This window comes from Coregonus lavaretus (genome assembly GCF_964263955.1).
Source record: "Coregonus lavaretus genome assembly, chromosome: 30".
Classification (NCBI taxonomy): Eukaryota; Metazoa; Chordata; class Actinopteri; order Salmoniformes; family Salmonidae; genus Coregonus; species Coregonus lavaretus.
Window position 1 is genome coordinate 5,566,349 of NC_140017.1, and position 15,246 is coordinate 5,581,594.

Here is a 15,246-nt window from a genome sequence, read left to right on the forward strand (position 1 = left end):
ATATTAAATGTCAGGGAGGTATAACACCTGTTTATAAGACACATCCCACCACCACCTGCTCACACAAACACCTCTTCAGGAACCTCACAGGTAGGATGGGATGACTTGAGACTCAGCTCTCCTGCTTTAGTTTTGAAAGGTCAAATCAAACTTACTTAGAATAGTGAATCAATTTTGGGGGAAGTTTATCATTTTAGAAATTGTACAGATTTTTTTTAGTGGTACATTTAAATGTGCATTTCCTATGTTGGATAACAATCTCACAACCATCTCTGCATTATCATCTGCTTTGCACTCTGGTCATGGATACTGACTGTGGTTCTTTCTGTTCTGTGAATGTCTTCTAAGTGTGTCTCTCATCCTCTCTCTCCACAGTAGTTAAGATGCTCTTGCTGTGCTGTGTCTCTGCTGTGATGGCTATTTCCCTCCAGCCTGCCTTATCCATTACCTACAACTGTTCTGCTCTGTACAGGGTCCCAGGTAAGTCCTGAGGGTTGAACCACACGGCTATTCAGGGGTGGTATTCCCCATGTGAAAGTCTCAGGGGGAACTTTTTGACCTGAACAATAATTGAGACATGCTGCCTGGTGATCAGACAGTGGTAAGCTCACTGTGTGATTCCTCCCAGCAGCTACTGTAGCCTACTAATTATTCTGTATATGTTTTAACCTCCACTACCTCTCCTCTGTGGCCCCTCAGACAACAACGACTTGACGGTGGACTGCGGGGCCATTATGATCAACCTGAAGGTGAACCTGTGTTCGGCTCAGTGGGCAGGCTTTGACCCCGCTGGTCTGGCTCTGAATGGAAAGCACAACAAGAGCCAGTGCCAGGGCTTGATTGACACCAGCGTGGATCCGCCTGTCATCCATTTACATTTACATCATTTAGCAGACGCTCTTATCCAGAGCGACTTACATGAGCAATTAGGGTTAAGTGCCTTGCTCAAGGGCACATCGACAGATTTTTCACCTAGTCGGCTCGGGGATTAGAACCAGCGACCTTTTGGTTACTGGCACAACGCTCTTAACCACTAAGCTACCATCCGCTACCAGCTGCCTGTCAATCACAGCCAGGAGAACCCCTGTCACCAGTCACTGCAGTTGAGAGGGTTACTGTAACAGAGTGTCTTAGGTAAGGTGTACATTTTAGGACGTCTGCATATTACATGTCTTAGGTAAGGTGTACATTTTAGGACGTCTGCATATTACATGTCTTAGGTAAGGTGTACATTTTAGGACATCTGCATATTACATGTCTTAGGTAAGGTGTACATTTTAGGACATCTGCATATTACATGTCTTAGGTAAGGTGTACATTTTAGGACGTCTGCATATTACATGTCTTAGGTAAGGTGTACATTTTAGGACATCTGCATATTACATGTCTTAGGTAAGGTGTACATTTTAGGACGTCTGCATATTACATGTCTTAGGTAAGGTGTACATTTTAGGACATCTGCATATTACATGTCTTAGGTAAGGTGTACATTTTAGGACATCTGCATATTACATGTCTTAGGTAAGGTGTACATATTAGGACGTCTGCATATTACAGTGCATGCACAATGAGAGAGTCAAATCAAATCAAATCAAATTGTATTTGTCACATGCGCCGAATACAACAGGTGTAGACCTTACCATGAAATGCTTACTTACAAGCCATTAAACAACATTGCAGTTCAAGAAATAGAGTTAAGAAAATATTTGCTAAATAAACTAAAGTAAAAAATACAATCAAAAGTAACACAATAAAATAACAATACCGAGGCTATATACAGGGGATACCGGTACTGAGTCAATGTGCGGGGGTACAGGTTAGTCAAGGTAATGTGTACATGTAGATAGGGGTAAAGTGACTATGCATAGATAATAAACAGCAAGTAGCAACAGTGGGGGTGGGGGACGTCAATGTAAATAGTCCAGCTGGCCATTTGATTAATTGTTCAGCAGTCTTATGGCTTGGGGGTAGAAGCTGTTAAGGAGCCTTTTGGACCTAGACTTGGCACTCCGGTACCGCTTGCCGTGCGGTAGCAGAGAGAACAGTCTATGACTTGGGTGACTGGAGTCTTTGAAAAAAGTTTGGGCCTTCCTCTGACACCGCCTAGTATATAGGTCCTGGATGGCAGGAAGCTTGGCCCCAGTGATGTACTGGGCCGTACGCACTACCCTCTGTAGCACCTTACGGTCGGATGCCGAGCAGAAAAGGTGTTGTCGCGCCCTCTTCACGACTGTCTTGGTGTGTTTGGACCATGATAGTTTGTTGGTGATGTGGACACCAAGGAACTTGAAATTCTCGACCCGCTCCACTACAGCCCCGTTGATGTGAATGGGGGCATGTTTGGCCCGCCTTTTCCTGTAGTCCATGATCATCTCCTTTGTCTTGCTCACGTTGAGGGAGAGGTTGTTGTCCAGGCACCACACTGCCAGGTCTCTGACCTCCTCCCTATAGGTTGTCTCATCGTTGTTGGTGATCAGGCCTACCACTGTTGTGTCGTCAGCAATCTTAATGATGGTGTTGAAGTCGTGCTTGGCCACGCAGTCGTGCGTGAACAGGGAGTACAGGATGGGACTAAGCAGGCACCCCTGAGGGGCCCCCGTGTTGAGGATCAGCGTGGCAGATGTGTTGTTGCCTACCCTTACCACCTGGGGGCGGCCCGTCAGGAAGTCCAGGATCCAGTTGCAGAGGGAGGTGTTTAGTCTCAGGTCCTTAGCTTAGTGATGAGCTTTGTGGGCACTATGGGGTTGAACGCTGAGCTGTAGTCAATGAACAGCATTCTCACATACATGTAGGTGTTCCTTTTGTCCAGGTGGGAAAGAGTGCCTTAGTTACAGTGTAAATTAGGAAATCATTAGGATTTGGGCTTTTTAACTGTATATAATGTGAACTGTGTCCGAGATTAGCCCTCTGGTGGTTATTTGAAATAGGAAAATGTTGTAATAATATAATAATAATATGCCATTTAGCAGACGCTTTTATCCAAAGCGACTTACAGTCATGCATGCATAAATTTTTTTTTGTGTATGGGTGGTCCCGGGGATCGAACCCACTACCTTGGCGTTACAAGCGCCGTGCTCTACCAGCTGAGCTACAGAGGACCGTTGTGTAGCCTACTGTGAACTTTGCAATTGTGTAAAATGATACTACCTTACCTTATTATAGAATCGAATGTAAAACAAACCTAATATTGATGAGTTCTGTTTTCTGTACTAATAACAAGGTGTTGATCCTATATCAATCCAATCAATCATGATCCTACATTGATCCATCATTGTGTTGATCCTATATAATTGATCTATCATTCATTGATCTTATATCAACAACCGACTAGATACCCCCTTTCCCTTTCAATCACCAATTCATTGATCCATCATTGTGTTGATTGAGCCTAGATCTTGAACGAGGGCCCGGATGCCTCTGGTCCATTCAGCTTTTTCTCCAGCATCCAGTCGTTCATCATTACGGGCTACCTTGACACCCCCAAGTCCTCTGTGGGGATCATCCTCTACTATCACTTCTCCTGCCGCTACCCGCTGGAGTACCTTCTCAACAACACACAGATCGTGGCGTGAGTCTCGGCCCTCTAACTGTTTATCAGTAAAAATGTCCTTTATTGATCCCCAGAGGGTGAATTGGGTTATATAGCTAGTGAGGTAGCTAGATGTAGCTAGGTCAGCTGACATATAAATGAACTATGACACTTTCTCCTTCTTCTCTAACACCAGCTCTCTCTCACTTTGTCTATCTTAGGTCGTCAGTCTCAGTGGCCACCAGTGACAACAATGGCACGTTCATCGACACCTTGAGTATGAGTGTTTTTAATGTGAGTGCAGGATTCAATTCCTAATGTATAAAAAAGCATCCATGAATGGTCAGGGCTGTCTGAGAAGTATATAATATCTCAAGTACACTGTACTGCCTATAGAATGTTATTACAATGTAACTATATCTTAGCGACATATTGTATAGTGTTAATTGACTCTTACTCTTATTTTACTCTACTATTAGTCTTTTGATTTGGATATTTACAGAATAAATCTCACTTGGGATCTTCTTCACAAGTCTTTCTCTTCTCTACTGTTTGTTGTGTAGGACACTGATTACGGCCACCCATTGGTGATTCCACCGACAGGACTTGAATTGCGTTCCAAGGTTTACGTGGAGGTCAAGGCCACCAACCTCACTGGGAAGGAAGTCAACCTTAACTTATCTACTGGGTCAAATGTCAATGAGTCCACACTCATTTAATGTATTTTGTATTGTAGTTTGTCATATCCTTTATGTTCATATTTGTATATTCTATATTTTCATTGTTGTGAATAGAATACACTCTTTTTTTAAACAAATTGACATGATGATTCTCTCTGTATTCTCTTTCTCTCTCTCTGTCTTCTCTTTCTCAATTTCTCTCTCTCTGTCTTCTCTTTCTCTCTTTCTCTCTCTCTCTCTCTCTCTCTCTGTCTTCTCTTTCTCTCTTTCTCTCTCTCTCTGTCTTCTTTTTCTCTCTTTCTCTCTTTCTCTCTCTTTCTCTGTCTCTGTCTCTGTCTCGCTCTCGCTCTCACTCACTCTCTGATTCTCTCCCTCTCTCTCTCTCTCTCTCTCTCTCTCTCTCTCTCTCTCTCTCTCTCTCTCTCTCTCTCTCTCTCTCTCTCTCTCTCTCTCTCTCTCTCTCTCTCTCTCTCTCTCTCTCTCTCTCTCTCTCTCTCTCTCTCTCTCTCTCTCTCTCCCTAAAACAGTTTTAATCTGTTACTTGACCACTGCTTTGCAACCCCATCTGCGTACAACATGTCAAACCATGAGCGGCACAACTTCTTCACAGGGTTTGATAAAAACCATCCTCTCATCAATTTCAAATATAGAGAAATATGGATGATACATTACAGCTCAATATATTGATTGTAATAAGAATGTGCTAAATGACAAAGCACATTCTTATAATCCTTATTCACAGATGCTCTGTTGATCTACGCTCATCAGTCACACGGAATGGGATTTCCAAGAATTCCCGATTCTCCTTTGAGGCATTCCGCTTTGTGACGCACAATAACCTGGAAAGGTCCAGTATCTACCTGCACTGTATCCTTTGACTGTGTGAGCCCAACAAGTGTCAGGAACTGGTTGATGTAAGTGGAGTTCACCTACCTACACCATTCTAACATACCTTGTTCTCTACACTCAGTACCATCGATAAAACAGTGTTGACCTTGACCCATCACAGCAACCTCGTCAAGAGATCGGATCTCTTGGTGAAGTGGCTAACGTGTTGGGTTGACAGTCACTGGACCCGAGTTCCAAGTCCCGGTCGGCGCTACCCCCTGAATTCGCTGCAATACTATAAATGGTTTGTATAACCATAAGAACTTGTCTTTGTCACAGGCTTGCAATAGCAGGAGAAAGAGATCACTGGAGCCTTTTGGATCCGAGTCAGCGGAATCAGCTACTGTTTCTTTGGGACCACTCTATACTAGCAGAGATGGTGAGATCTGGAGTCATCTGTTAACGATTTTGTTCAACATTATGTCTGAGATTCTGATATTCAGTAATAATGATCACGGGTAGCAAGTCATTCACTGGAGTTTATAGAGTTAAATGTTATCAGTACCACTGCTACTCAAATTCCATTTCAACAAATAATATGATGTTTTCCCTCCCTGTTGTTTCTCCTACAGAGGAAAGACCTGCTGCATTGGCATATAGTGAGTTAAATGTTTTTGCTAAATTAAAGTGTCAGATGGTGAATATGTCTAGATGGGAGCATAAACGTGTCATTTAAAGCACGCCCCAAACTAAAGCTCTACTTTTCCTCTGTGTGATCCAGACAGCGGAGGGGTACAGTCAGGAGGTGACAGGGTTAACATCACAGGGCTGGTGGTAGGGATCCTCTTTGGCACCGCAGCCATAGCCCTGGTGGTCCTAGGCAGCTGGTTTGTCCTCAAGAAGTTCTACTGGGCAGGCGGTCTGTCCCACGCCTTTGACTGACAGGTGTCTCGGCCAATGACCATCTACCAACCAACCTGTCCACCTCCGAGCTGCCCAATCTGATAGGGTGTGTTTCAGATTTCTCATGATGTAAATAATTTTGTAGCCAAAACCGCTAGAAGACCTTGATCGTGTCCTAAGAAAATAAGTGGACACAGGTGTCTCATTCTCCTTTTGGTTATAGATTAAGTTAAATAATTCCTGATATGCTATATCAATTACAGGTTATGAAGGAAAATGTGCTTGTCAAACATCTCATTCCAAAGTCATGGGTATTAATATGGAGTTGGTCCTCCCTGTGCTGCTATAATAGCCTCCACTCTTCTAGGAATGCTTTCCACTAGATGTTGGAACATTGCTGCGGGGACTTGCTGAAACAGGAAAGGGCCTTCCCCAAACTGTTGCCACAAAGTTGGAAGCACAGAATCGTCTAGAATGTCGTTGTATGCTGTAGCGTTAAGATTTCCCTTCACTGGAACTAAGGGGCCTAGCCCGAACCATGAAAAACAGCCCCAGACCATTATTCCTCCTCCACCAAACTTTACAGTTGACACTATGCATTCGGGCAGGTAGCGTTCTCCTGTCATCCGCCAAACCCAGATTCGTCCGTCGGACTGCCAGATGGTGAAGCGTGATTGATCACTCCAGAGAACACATTTCCACTACTCCAGAGTCCAATGACGGCAAGCTTTACACCACCCCAGCCGACGCTTGGCATTGCGCATGGTAATCTTAGGCTTGTGTGCGGCTGCTCTGCCATGGAAACCAATTTCATGAAGCTCCCTAAGAACAGTTCTTGTGCTGAAGTTGCTTCCAGAGGCAGTTTGGAACTCGGTAGTGAGTGTTGCAACCGAGGACAGGCGATTTCTACGCTCTACGCGCTTCAGCACTCAGCGGTCCCGTTCTGTGAACTTGTGTGGCCTACCACTTCATGGCTGAGCCATTGTTGCGCCTAGACCTTTCCACTTCACAATAATAGCGCTTGCAGTTGACCGGGGCAGCTCTAGCAGGGCAGAAATTTGACGAACTGACTTGTTGGAAAGGTGGCATCCTATGACGGTGCCACGTTGAAAGTCACTGAGCTTTTCAGTACGGGCCATTCAACTGCCAATGTTTGTCTATGGAGATTGCATGGTGGTATACTCAATTTTATACACCTGTCAGCAATGGGTGTGGCTGCATTAGCTGAATCCACTAATTTGAAGGGGTGTCCACATACTTTTGGCCATGTAGTGTATGTTAAAACGCTTGAGCAATACTGTACAAGATAAGATGAGGCAACATTAATACTTCTTTCAATTGATATCATTATTCTGGAATGTGGGAACTGATATATTACCTATGGCATTTATCTGACTAGTATTAATAGCGTTTCCTATGACCATAGATATATGTTTCCTATATCCATAGATATATGCACTGAGTCTTCCACAATGCTATAATATGATATGGGTTTTGGGGATTTTATTTTGATATACTGTACTCAATACAGCTGACTTGTAACCTAAGATGGCTGGGTTTAGCAAACCAAGTTTTCGTGTCAATCATGCTCCAATTACAGACCTGCTGCTGCTGCTCTGTACTGTATATTATTTGAAAAAATACAAAATAAAGTTTAATATGAATTCAATGTTATGTGTAACGATGTCTGTTTTTATGAGAATACAGTAAAAGTACTGCATATGAACTAGCCGTAACAATACATACTATTTACACTGTGTAAACTTCACACAAGCTTTATTTACAGTTCACATAAAATGCCTTTACAACAATCATCCACATGAAATAAACACAACAACGAAAACATCATGAATATACATGGATTACTTACTGTACTGTATATACAATGGTAAAGGAGTTGATATATGTAAGCACAAGGAGTAGAAACAATTATATAGTTTAAATGGTCCCTATAATGGGACACAATGTGCTCTCTCTCTCTCGCCATCTCTCTCATTCTGCTATGAGAAAAGTTCTGCTTTTACTGGACAGTGTGCAGAATGTCTTGGAGGAGAGCACTTAGTTTATCAGAGAAGTCCTCCTCCAATAAGCCCAGAGGTTGTAGAGAGAGCGGCTCGCTGGGGCTCTGAGCCTGTGACTCCTGCCCCAGAAGGTGCTTCTCAATTCGGGCATGGAACAACTGGTCCTGTAAGGCGGCGCTCTGGCAGAACTGCTCCATGCTGGTGGACACCTCAGCCTTGAGGGGCTGTGGAGCCAGCAGGAGACGGGCCAGCTTTGCTTTCAGCACCCCCACCCTGCCCTGGACCTCCAGACTCAACGCCTGCACCTCCTGTCCAAGCCGGATGTTCACCTCCTGCCAGAAGTCCCCTTGGATGGTACCATTGAGCTCCCTGATCATGCTGGACGCCTTGGTTTTGAAGGCCTGGATGACGAAGGTAATTTTGGCACTGCTGTCATCCAAGGTCTGGCTGATCCACTGCACGGCCTCCAGGTATAGGGTGGGTCCGGCTGCCGCTTGGCTTTCCGCGGCCTCCAATCCCTGAAAGTAGAGCCTGAGGTGGCTACACAGCTCCTGGCTGTTGCCGTTCACGGCGCTCTGGAGCTGCTTGGTCAGGGGGCCCAGGCGATCTCTCATGCTGGCCAGGGTGGACTCGCTGGATTGGGAGTGGGCAGGGTACGGGGCGAGTGTCTCCCTCAGCTTAGTGAGCTCCTGGCGAAGGCGGGTGCGCAGCCTCTCGGACTCCAGGGAAAGCTTGTGCCTGATCTCGCTCACCATGGATTTGGGGCTGTCCTGGGTGTACAGGTTGCTGTTCTCCACATGGCTCTTCCACAGCCCACTGTTAACATACAGGATCAGTTAAAACACTGTTATAAGGCTGTTTATTATCTATGCATAGTCACTCTACCCCTACCTACATGTGCAAATTACCTCGACTAACCTGTACCCCCGCACATTGACTCGGTATCGGTACCCCCTGTAAATAGCCTCATTATTGTTATTTTATTGTGTTACTTAAAAAATATATATATATTTAAACATTTGTTTATTTAGTAAATATTTTCTTAACTCTATTTTCTTAAAACTGCATTGTTGGTTAAGGACTTGTAAGTAAGCGTTTCATGGTATGGTCTAAACCTGTTGTATTCGGCGCATGTGACAAATAACATTTGATTTGATTTGATTTATGAGGCTGTTAAAAGGCTGTTATAGGACTGGTATAGGGCTGTTAAAATTCTGTTATAGAGCTGTTAAAATACCATTATAGGACTGTTATAAGGCTGTTAAAAGACTGTTATAAGCCTGTTATAAGTATGTTATGGGACAGTTATGGGACTGTTATAAGGCTGTTATAAGGCTGTATAGGACTGTTAAAAGGCTGTTAAAAGACTCACCTGTATACATGCATTTCTGATTCATGATTCAATAGTTTATGTCATATATTGTATGAGGACATACTTGACATCCTTGCTGAGGTCAGTCTTCTCATGAGCCTGATTGTTAATGATGTCCTGTAGGGTCTGTGATGTTTCTCTGCTGGTTCGGTGGAGTGGGTGGGCTACAGTAGAAGATAGGAGAAGTTAACACCATTGATACATTAACTCATTTTAAATCCTATTATTCTCTTTAAAACATCATTGCATCTGCTCTATATTATGATAAACACAATTCGATAGCAGATGCAATTATGTTTTTAATGAAAAGGAAAGTGAAGAAAGCACAAACCTGTGGTTGTCAAGAATGACAAGGCGAAGATCACTACTTTGAGATGCATATTTTTTTTCCACTGAGTAGAAATGGGAAAATGAATTAGGATTTTTCACAGGAATCTTCAGACTGAATAGACCAAACAACAATAGAAGTAGCTGAAGATCAACAAGTGAGAGAGTGGCCTGTCCTTACCTGGGTACTAGGTTTGGCAGAATGACTCTTCATCAAGACCGTGCTTATAAAGGGACGGGTCCTTCTTATCATTGGCTGTCCTTAACTCGGCCTGTGTCAACACACAACATGTGGAGGGTCATGTTGATAACGAATAGCACCCAACACAACGCACAAGAACGCTCACTGTCACAGAATGCTCAAGCGCCAACATTCCTTGCAACATCGGTTTAAAGAATTTCAAATGATGTCATCCTGTATTAAGGGCAAGATTGTTAAAAGCGTTGTGGTCTTAAAAGGAGTCATGTGGGGCGACAGGGTCAATATCAGGAAGAGTTTGCAGGTCAATAAAAGAGGACATGCAAAGTTGATTCAATACAACTACCATGGGGACACATGTCCTAAAAACCACCACGTTGAATTATAATTTCAATGCACTATTAAATTAATTCCCTTATGTACACTACATGGCCAAAAGTACAGTATGTCAATTTGCAGGTTTCTAAGATTCCAGGCCACCACACAGACAAGACTATAAAGTATCAGAGGGGTTCACACCATTCACACACACAGTCCCAAAACACTGTCCATGCTGCTGGAGGTCCTCAAGATGGCCTCCTCCACCACCGTCGGTCGCTCGTCCAGCATTTGTCCATTGGTTGTTGGTTGCCAGTCGTTCCTCTTCGCCCGTTATCATCAAGCGTCTGTGGCACCGAGCCCATGATCTGTTCCATGCTGGCGACAGAGGGGGAGAGGAAGAAATGCATGAGCAGGGAGCCATTCTGAACAGAAGTATTTGACCAAGCTCGCATGTTTAGGGGTCGACTGTTCCTTATCTGCAGGATAGAGTGTTGTCGACTCAGGTCCCCTTCTGGCTGCAGTCTGGATGTGACGTGGTGACTAATGGAGGTAGTGGTCGTGGTGGCAGCACCAGTTTGGCCAGTGCTTAATTTGTAAATTGGGAGGTGCCAGAACAAAAGGTGAGCCGAGATGGGGGTGATCTGGGGGGCTATGAGGTACCTGAACGCATTTAAAAAATATCACCTTTATAATAAAGCATTGCATGCATTATCATCGCTTTTGTGTGCTGGCATAGAGTAGTAGAGTAGAGCCGCATGCAGAAGTTGCACACATAGGAGAACCAAAAATCTAAGCCTAGGATCTGTGAAAAATGTGGCCTTTTATAAATACATTTTATGCAATTCTACATCATAATGACAGGTTACTTTGACACTGGCAAACTGAGAATCTGAGATCAATAAAAACCACCTTGTCTTGAATCCATCAATAGTCTAGGCCTACTTGTGTGGAGACACATTGTACAACATGAGAAAATTATAGTCCTAAAACAGCTTTCCAGTTTCTCTGACTCACCCAATGATGCGCAGCTCACTGACCGTCGATGGCCGATGAGCTCTGCCGAAAGCCTATCTCTCTCTCTTGTTTTAGTAGGTCAATTTGAAAGTTGATAACATATTTGGTAGCCTACAGACAGATTAGTCTTCTCTGTTCACTGACAGATTTGTTGTGCGTTCCCGACTGTAGGCATGCTGTGATTGGGCTACACACAATCCACAGCTAGGCTTGATTTTATTTTATTATTTTATTATTTTTTATAAACTATTGATCATCTTTGGCTAAATTATAGGCCTGCTCCTGGTGTAGTATTCTGAATTATTTTAGTTTCTTTCTGAATAGACAGATTTATCAGCAAGATGAAGTGCAATGCTGGAGAGCAGTGGCCAGTCGTTGATCATTGGCTACAATGTTGCGGCAACCATAAACCCGGGCCGACCCAACATGAATTCACTCTTAGAATATTAGCCACATTTCACATTAAATTTTTTAGGGGGCAGGATAACTACAGAGGAGGCAACTTGAATTAACTTTTTTTATTCAAATTTTTACATTGCAATCAGTGAAAGAAAATTATCATGCGACAAAAGGTACTGGATTCTGGCAAATGGGTTCCGGAACCAAACTTGAGAGGTGCCGGATCCTGTTCCGGCAGTATCCGGCATTGGTGTGTTTGCCCTCCAGCAGCAGTCCCCAAACTCTTCTTCGGTGGGGTTTATCGTGCCTTACCACCACCTAAAGTTTCTCTTAAAAAATATAAAATATTTGAGACTGTATCAGTATGCTCTTTAAACTCATTTCCTGTATCCCCTTCTCCCTCATACTGGATCTCAGCCTCTCTTTCCCTTTCATACTGTCCACACTGTATCAGTACATGCTCCACTGTCTCTGTTTCCTGGCAATAATCACACTTTCCTGTTGGATGCTTTCCTATCACATTTAATGTCTTATTCAACCAGCTGTGTCCCACCCTTAATCTTGTAAAAATAGCCTCCTCTCTTCTGTACCTTCCTGCCGTCCTCCCCTCCCCGACTTTCCTCTGTACTTGAAATAAATGCCTGCCCTTAGTGGTTCTGTTTCACAGCTCCTGCCATCTCTGCACCACCACTGTCCATATCAGGCTTTTTGCCTCTGCCTTGCTCATTGAAACTTCAACATCCAATTCCCCACTACTAAGGGCCTCTTTAGCCAGTACGTCAGCTGGCTCATTCCCCTCCACCCCCACATGGGCTGGGACCCAAGTAAATCTAGTCTGTATACCCATCTGTCTAACCCTGCCATGGGTTTGTAGTACCTCATAAAGTCTTGTCTGCTACGTGGGCTAAAGGACTTCAGACTCATCAACACTGCAAATGAGTCAGAGCAAATAACTATTCTGTCTGGCTTGACTTCCTCCACCCACTGTAAGGCCAACAGTACGGACATCAGCTCCACTTCCTGACACCCCTCATTCCTGCACTACAAATGCTGACCCAATATGTCCTCTCCTTGGGTCTTTTGAACCATCTGTGAAAATGGGCACAAAATCCTGATATACAGTATCCTGACATCTATTAAACATTAGATGGATCAACCCCCTCCCTATCTTTCCGTAGTCTCTCCAACACATCTAGATCTACTACTGGAGGCGGAAGTAGCCATGGTGGGTTCACAGGAATAGCTATGGTAGGGCTAAACTCCCTTCCATACAGTCCCATCTCCCTCGCCTGGTTATTACCCCACCCAAAGCTCGTGTTCTGTCCTCGCTCATGTTCCCAGCATGTCTGTAAAATCGCTCTCTCAGGATAGTCTCCGAACTGGAGCTGGTAGCTCGTTCTTTCAATCATGCCCAGGTGTGGCAGACCTAGGCCAACTCAGTCTCCAAGGAGACCAGCCAAGGGGGAGGAGTCTACAATAAATACATCAGAAAACAAAAAAGGAGGGAGAGGCACAGCACACCATTGAAAATCATGTAACATAGAGTAAAGCACACAAATGATGATAAAGGTCACTGGAAACTCTAAATAAATATTAAATATACACAAAAAGGGCTGGTTTCCAATTGGGGGAAAAACAGGGGAGGGCAACATGTGACAGGCACTTAATGGCACTATCAGATATTAGCCAACTAGGCTAAAGCTCAATGGTTGTTTCCCATCAGTCCCTGTCATGAGTCAACAACTGGGTGAGAATGGCAAAACTCTATGTTGAAGTTCATTCAGTTCATTCTATAAACTCTCAGATAAGTCTTGATTTTCGCTTGAATCCCCTCAGTCTGGGCCAGAGACTAGGCCTACTTCGCTTAACACGAAGAGTACACAGACATGGAAATTAGGCCTCTGTCAAAGACCTCACACCATCTGCTCCTCCTCTGAAAACAATGGCGGTATATATTATCAGGGTCTGGCTGCACTTGGTTGAATGTTTCCATCTGGCTAGAGTTCTCTAATCAGTTCTGGAATACCTAATGGAGCACCCAGGATCATGGTGGGTGTAGGGTGGAGGCACTAGGCTACATTCACAGACTAGTGTTATTGTCTGTGAATGTAGCCTTATTGAGACATAATATATGCTGTTAAAACTCAAACCACATCATCACAAGTCCATAAAAAATGCCTTCTGAGGCTAAGGCCGGCACTTTTTGATGCCGTCTCTTGTTTTGACGTGTTTTCACCCCCCTCACGTCTATGCTAACATGGCTAAAATGTGCTAGCTAGGTAACCAACAACTGTAACAATGTATTTGAGAGACAACAAGTGCTTCAATAAACGTTTGCAGACTAGATATAGTTTACATGTTGTCAGTATTCCTTTGATTGTAAGCCAACCCCGTCTGTTTGCCTCAAAGTTGTGCATGTATCGGTTTTGTTGGTAATCACCCCACCTATCTATATTACTCTCACCTCATTTGAGCTCATCTGTTGCAACATCTCTATATGAGTCATATTTATATATGAATGAGTATAACCATAATGCCATTGATCTGGTGGTCCTCTGTAGCTCAGCTGGTAGAGCACGGCACTTGTAACGCCAAGGTAGTGGGTTCGATCCCCGGGACCACCCATACACAAAAATGTATGCACGCATGACTGTAAGTTGCTTTGGATAAAAGCGTCTGCTAAATGGCATATTATTATCTGCAGCCATCATGCCAACACAGACAGTTTAACCATTGACTGCAGCCAGGGCACATCCTTCACTCATCTCATCCTGCTTGTATGTGTGTAAAAGGTCACCACAACTCTCTTAGGTAACTAGCTAGTTGTCATTGACAGTGCATAGTCCAGAGCTTCTTTGGTGAATTATGTAGGTTATTCCAGGTAGCCAAAGTCCATTCTTAAAAAAAGAAACAGTGGTGTACCACAAGGTCTGAGTCAGGGGTGGGGGGGGGTGGTGCATCGGACAGGGGACAGCTAACTTCCTACAATTCTGCACATTTAGCCATGGGGCAAAGAAAACATTTTCCTGTTCTAAAGCTAATTTCCTGTAATTCTACACACATTGACATAGAGCAGAGAGAAAAATGTGCAGTTTTAATCTCATGCTATTATTCACATTTTGCAATGAGGCTGAGAGGATTTAGCATTTTTAAAGCTAATGTCCTGTAATTCTATTTTGTTTTTGCCATCACTTATTATGTGTTCATCTAAAGCATTATACACTTTAGTTCTGTATTTGTGGTTTCTAGGCAGTTAGCCTATATTCAAACTGCTACTTGTTTTCATTGATATTTATTTGGTATGTGGTGTTGATTTAGTGTATGGGTATGTGTACCACTAGATAAAGGCCAGGAGAGGCATCAAATGAAGAGATAAGGGGGACCTCCAGTTGTGGATTAAGACCACCTGCTTCTGCTTGTGGAGACGGTTGACTTCTGAACATACTGCAGGTTATTACACATCCCAGGCACACACTCAAGTGCATTCACACTCAAGCACACACACACGCACAAACCCATGCGCATGCACATTCCTAGTGTATACACACACACACACACACAAACACAAACACACACACCCACACATACACAGTCTTGCATTATACACTTTAGTTCTGTATTTGTGGTTTCTAGGTGGCTAGCCTATATTCAAA

The 15,246-nt window shown here is 43.7% G+C and overlaps 1 protein-coding gene and 1 pseudogene across 2 annotated transcripts; one reads left to right on the top strand and one right to left on the bottom strand.

Annotated features, from left to right (window-relative positions):
- The first annotated feature begins 383 nt into the window (after window positions 1-383).
- On the top strand, window positions 384-5,979 carry LOC311106043 (zona pellucida-like domain-containing protein 1; annotated as a pseudogene). The gene is made up of 11 exons: window positions 384-480; window positions 700-863; window positions 1,041-1,103; window positions 3,393-3,568; window positions 3,751-3,823; window positions 4,093-4,217; window positions 4,737-4,820; window positions 4,952-5,123; window positions 5,377-5,476; window positions 5,670-5,696; window positions 5,819-5,979. The product of its transcript is annotated as a zona pellucida-like domain-containing protein 1 (transcript).
- Window positions 5,980-7,683: 1,704 nt separating this feature from the next.
- On the bottom strand, window positions 7,684-9,838 carry LOC311105416 (uncharacterized protein). Its single transcript, XM_084147565.1, has 3 exons — window positions 9,665-9,838; window positions 9,398-9,497; window positions 7,684-8,777 (listed from the first exon to the last, which is right to left on the bottom strand). The coding sequence occupies exons 1-3, from the start codon at window positions 9,711-9,713 to the stop codon at window positions 7,961-7,963; spliced, it is 966 nt and encodes a 321-aa protein (XP_084003691.1). The 5' UTR covers window positions 9,714-9,838; the 3' UTR covers window positions 7,684-7,960.
- Window positions 9,839-15,246: the final 5,408 nt, after the last annotated feature.

What these genes read in the sequence shown, in the direction of transcription:
- LOC311105416 (XM_084147565.1), bottom strand. Translation starts at nt 9,713, where the DNA reads ATGCATCTCAAAGTAGTGATCTTCGCCTTGTCATTCTTGACAACCACA. An exon ending in GTCATTCTTGACAACCACAG is followed by an intron (nt 9,498 to 9,664) that starts GTTTGTGCTTTC and finishes CTTCTACTGTAG; the next exon opens with CCCACCCACTCCACCGAACC. An exon ending in GACCTCAGCAAGGATGTCAA is followed by an intron (nt 8,778 to 9,397) that starts GTATGTCCTCAT and finishes GTATGTTAACAG; the next exon opens with TGGGCTGTGGAAGAGCCATG.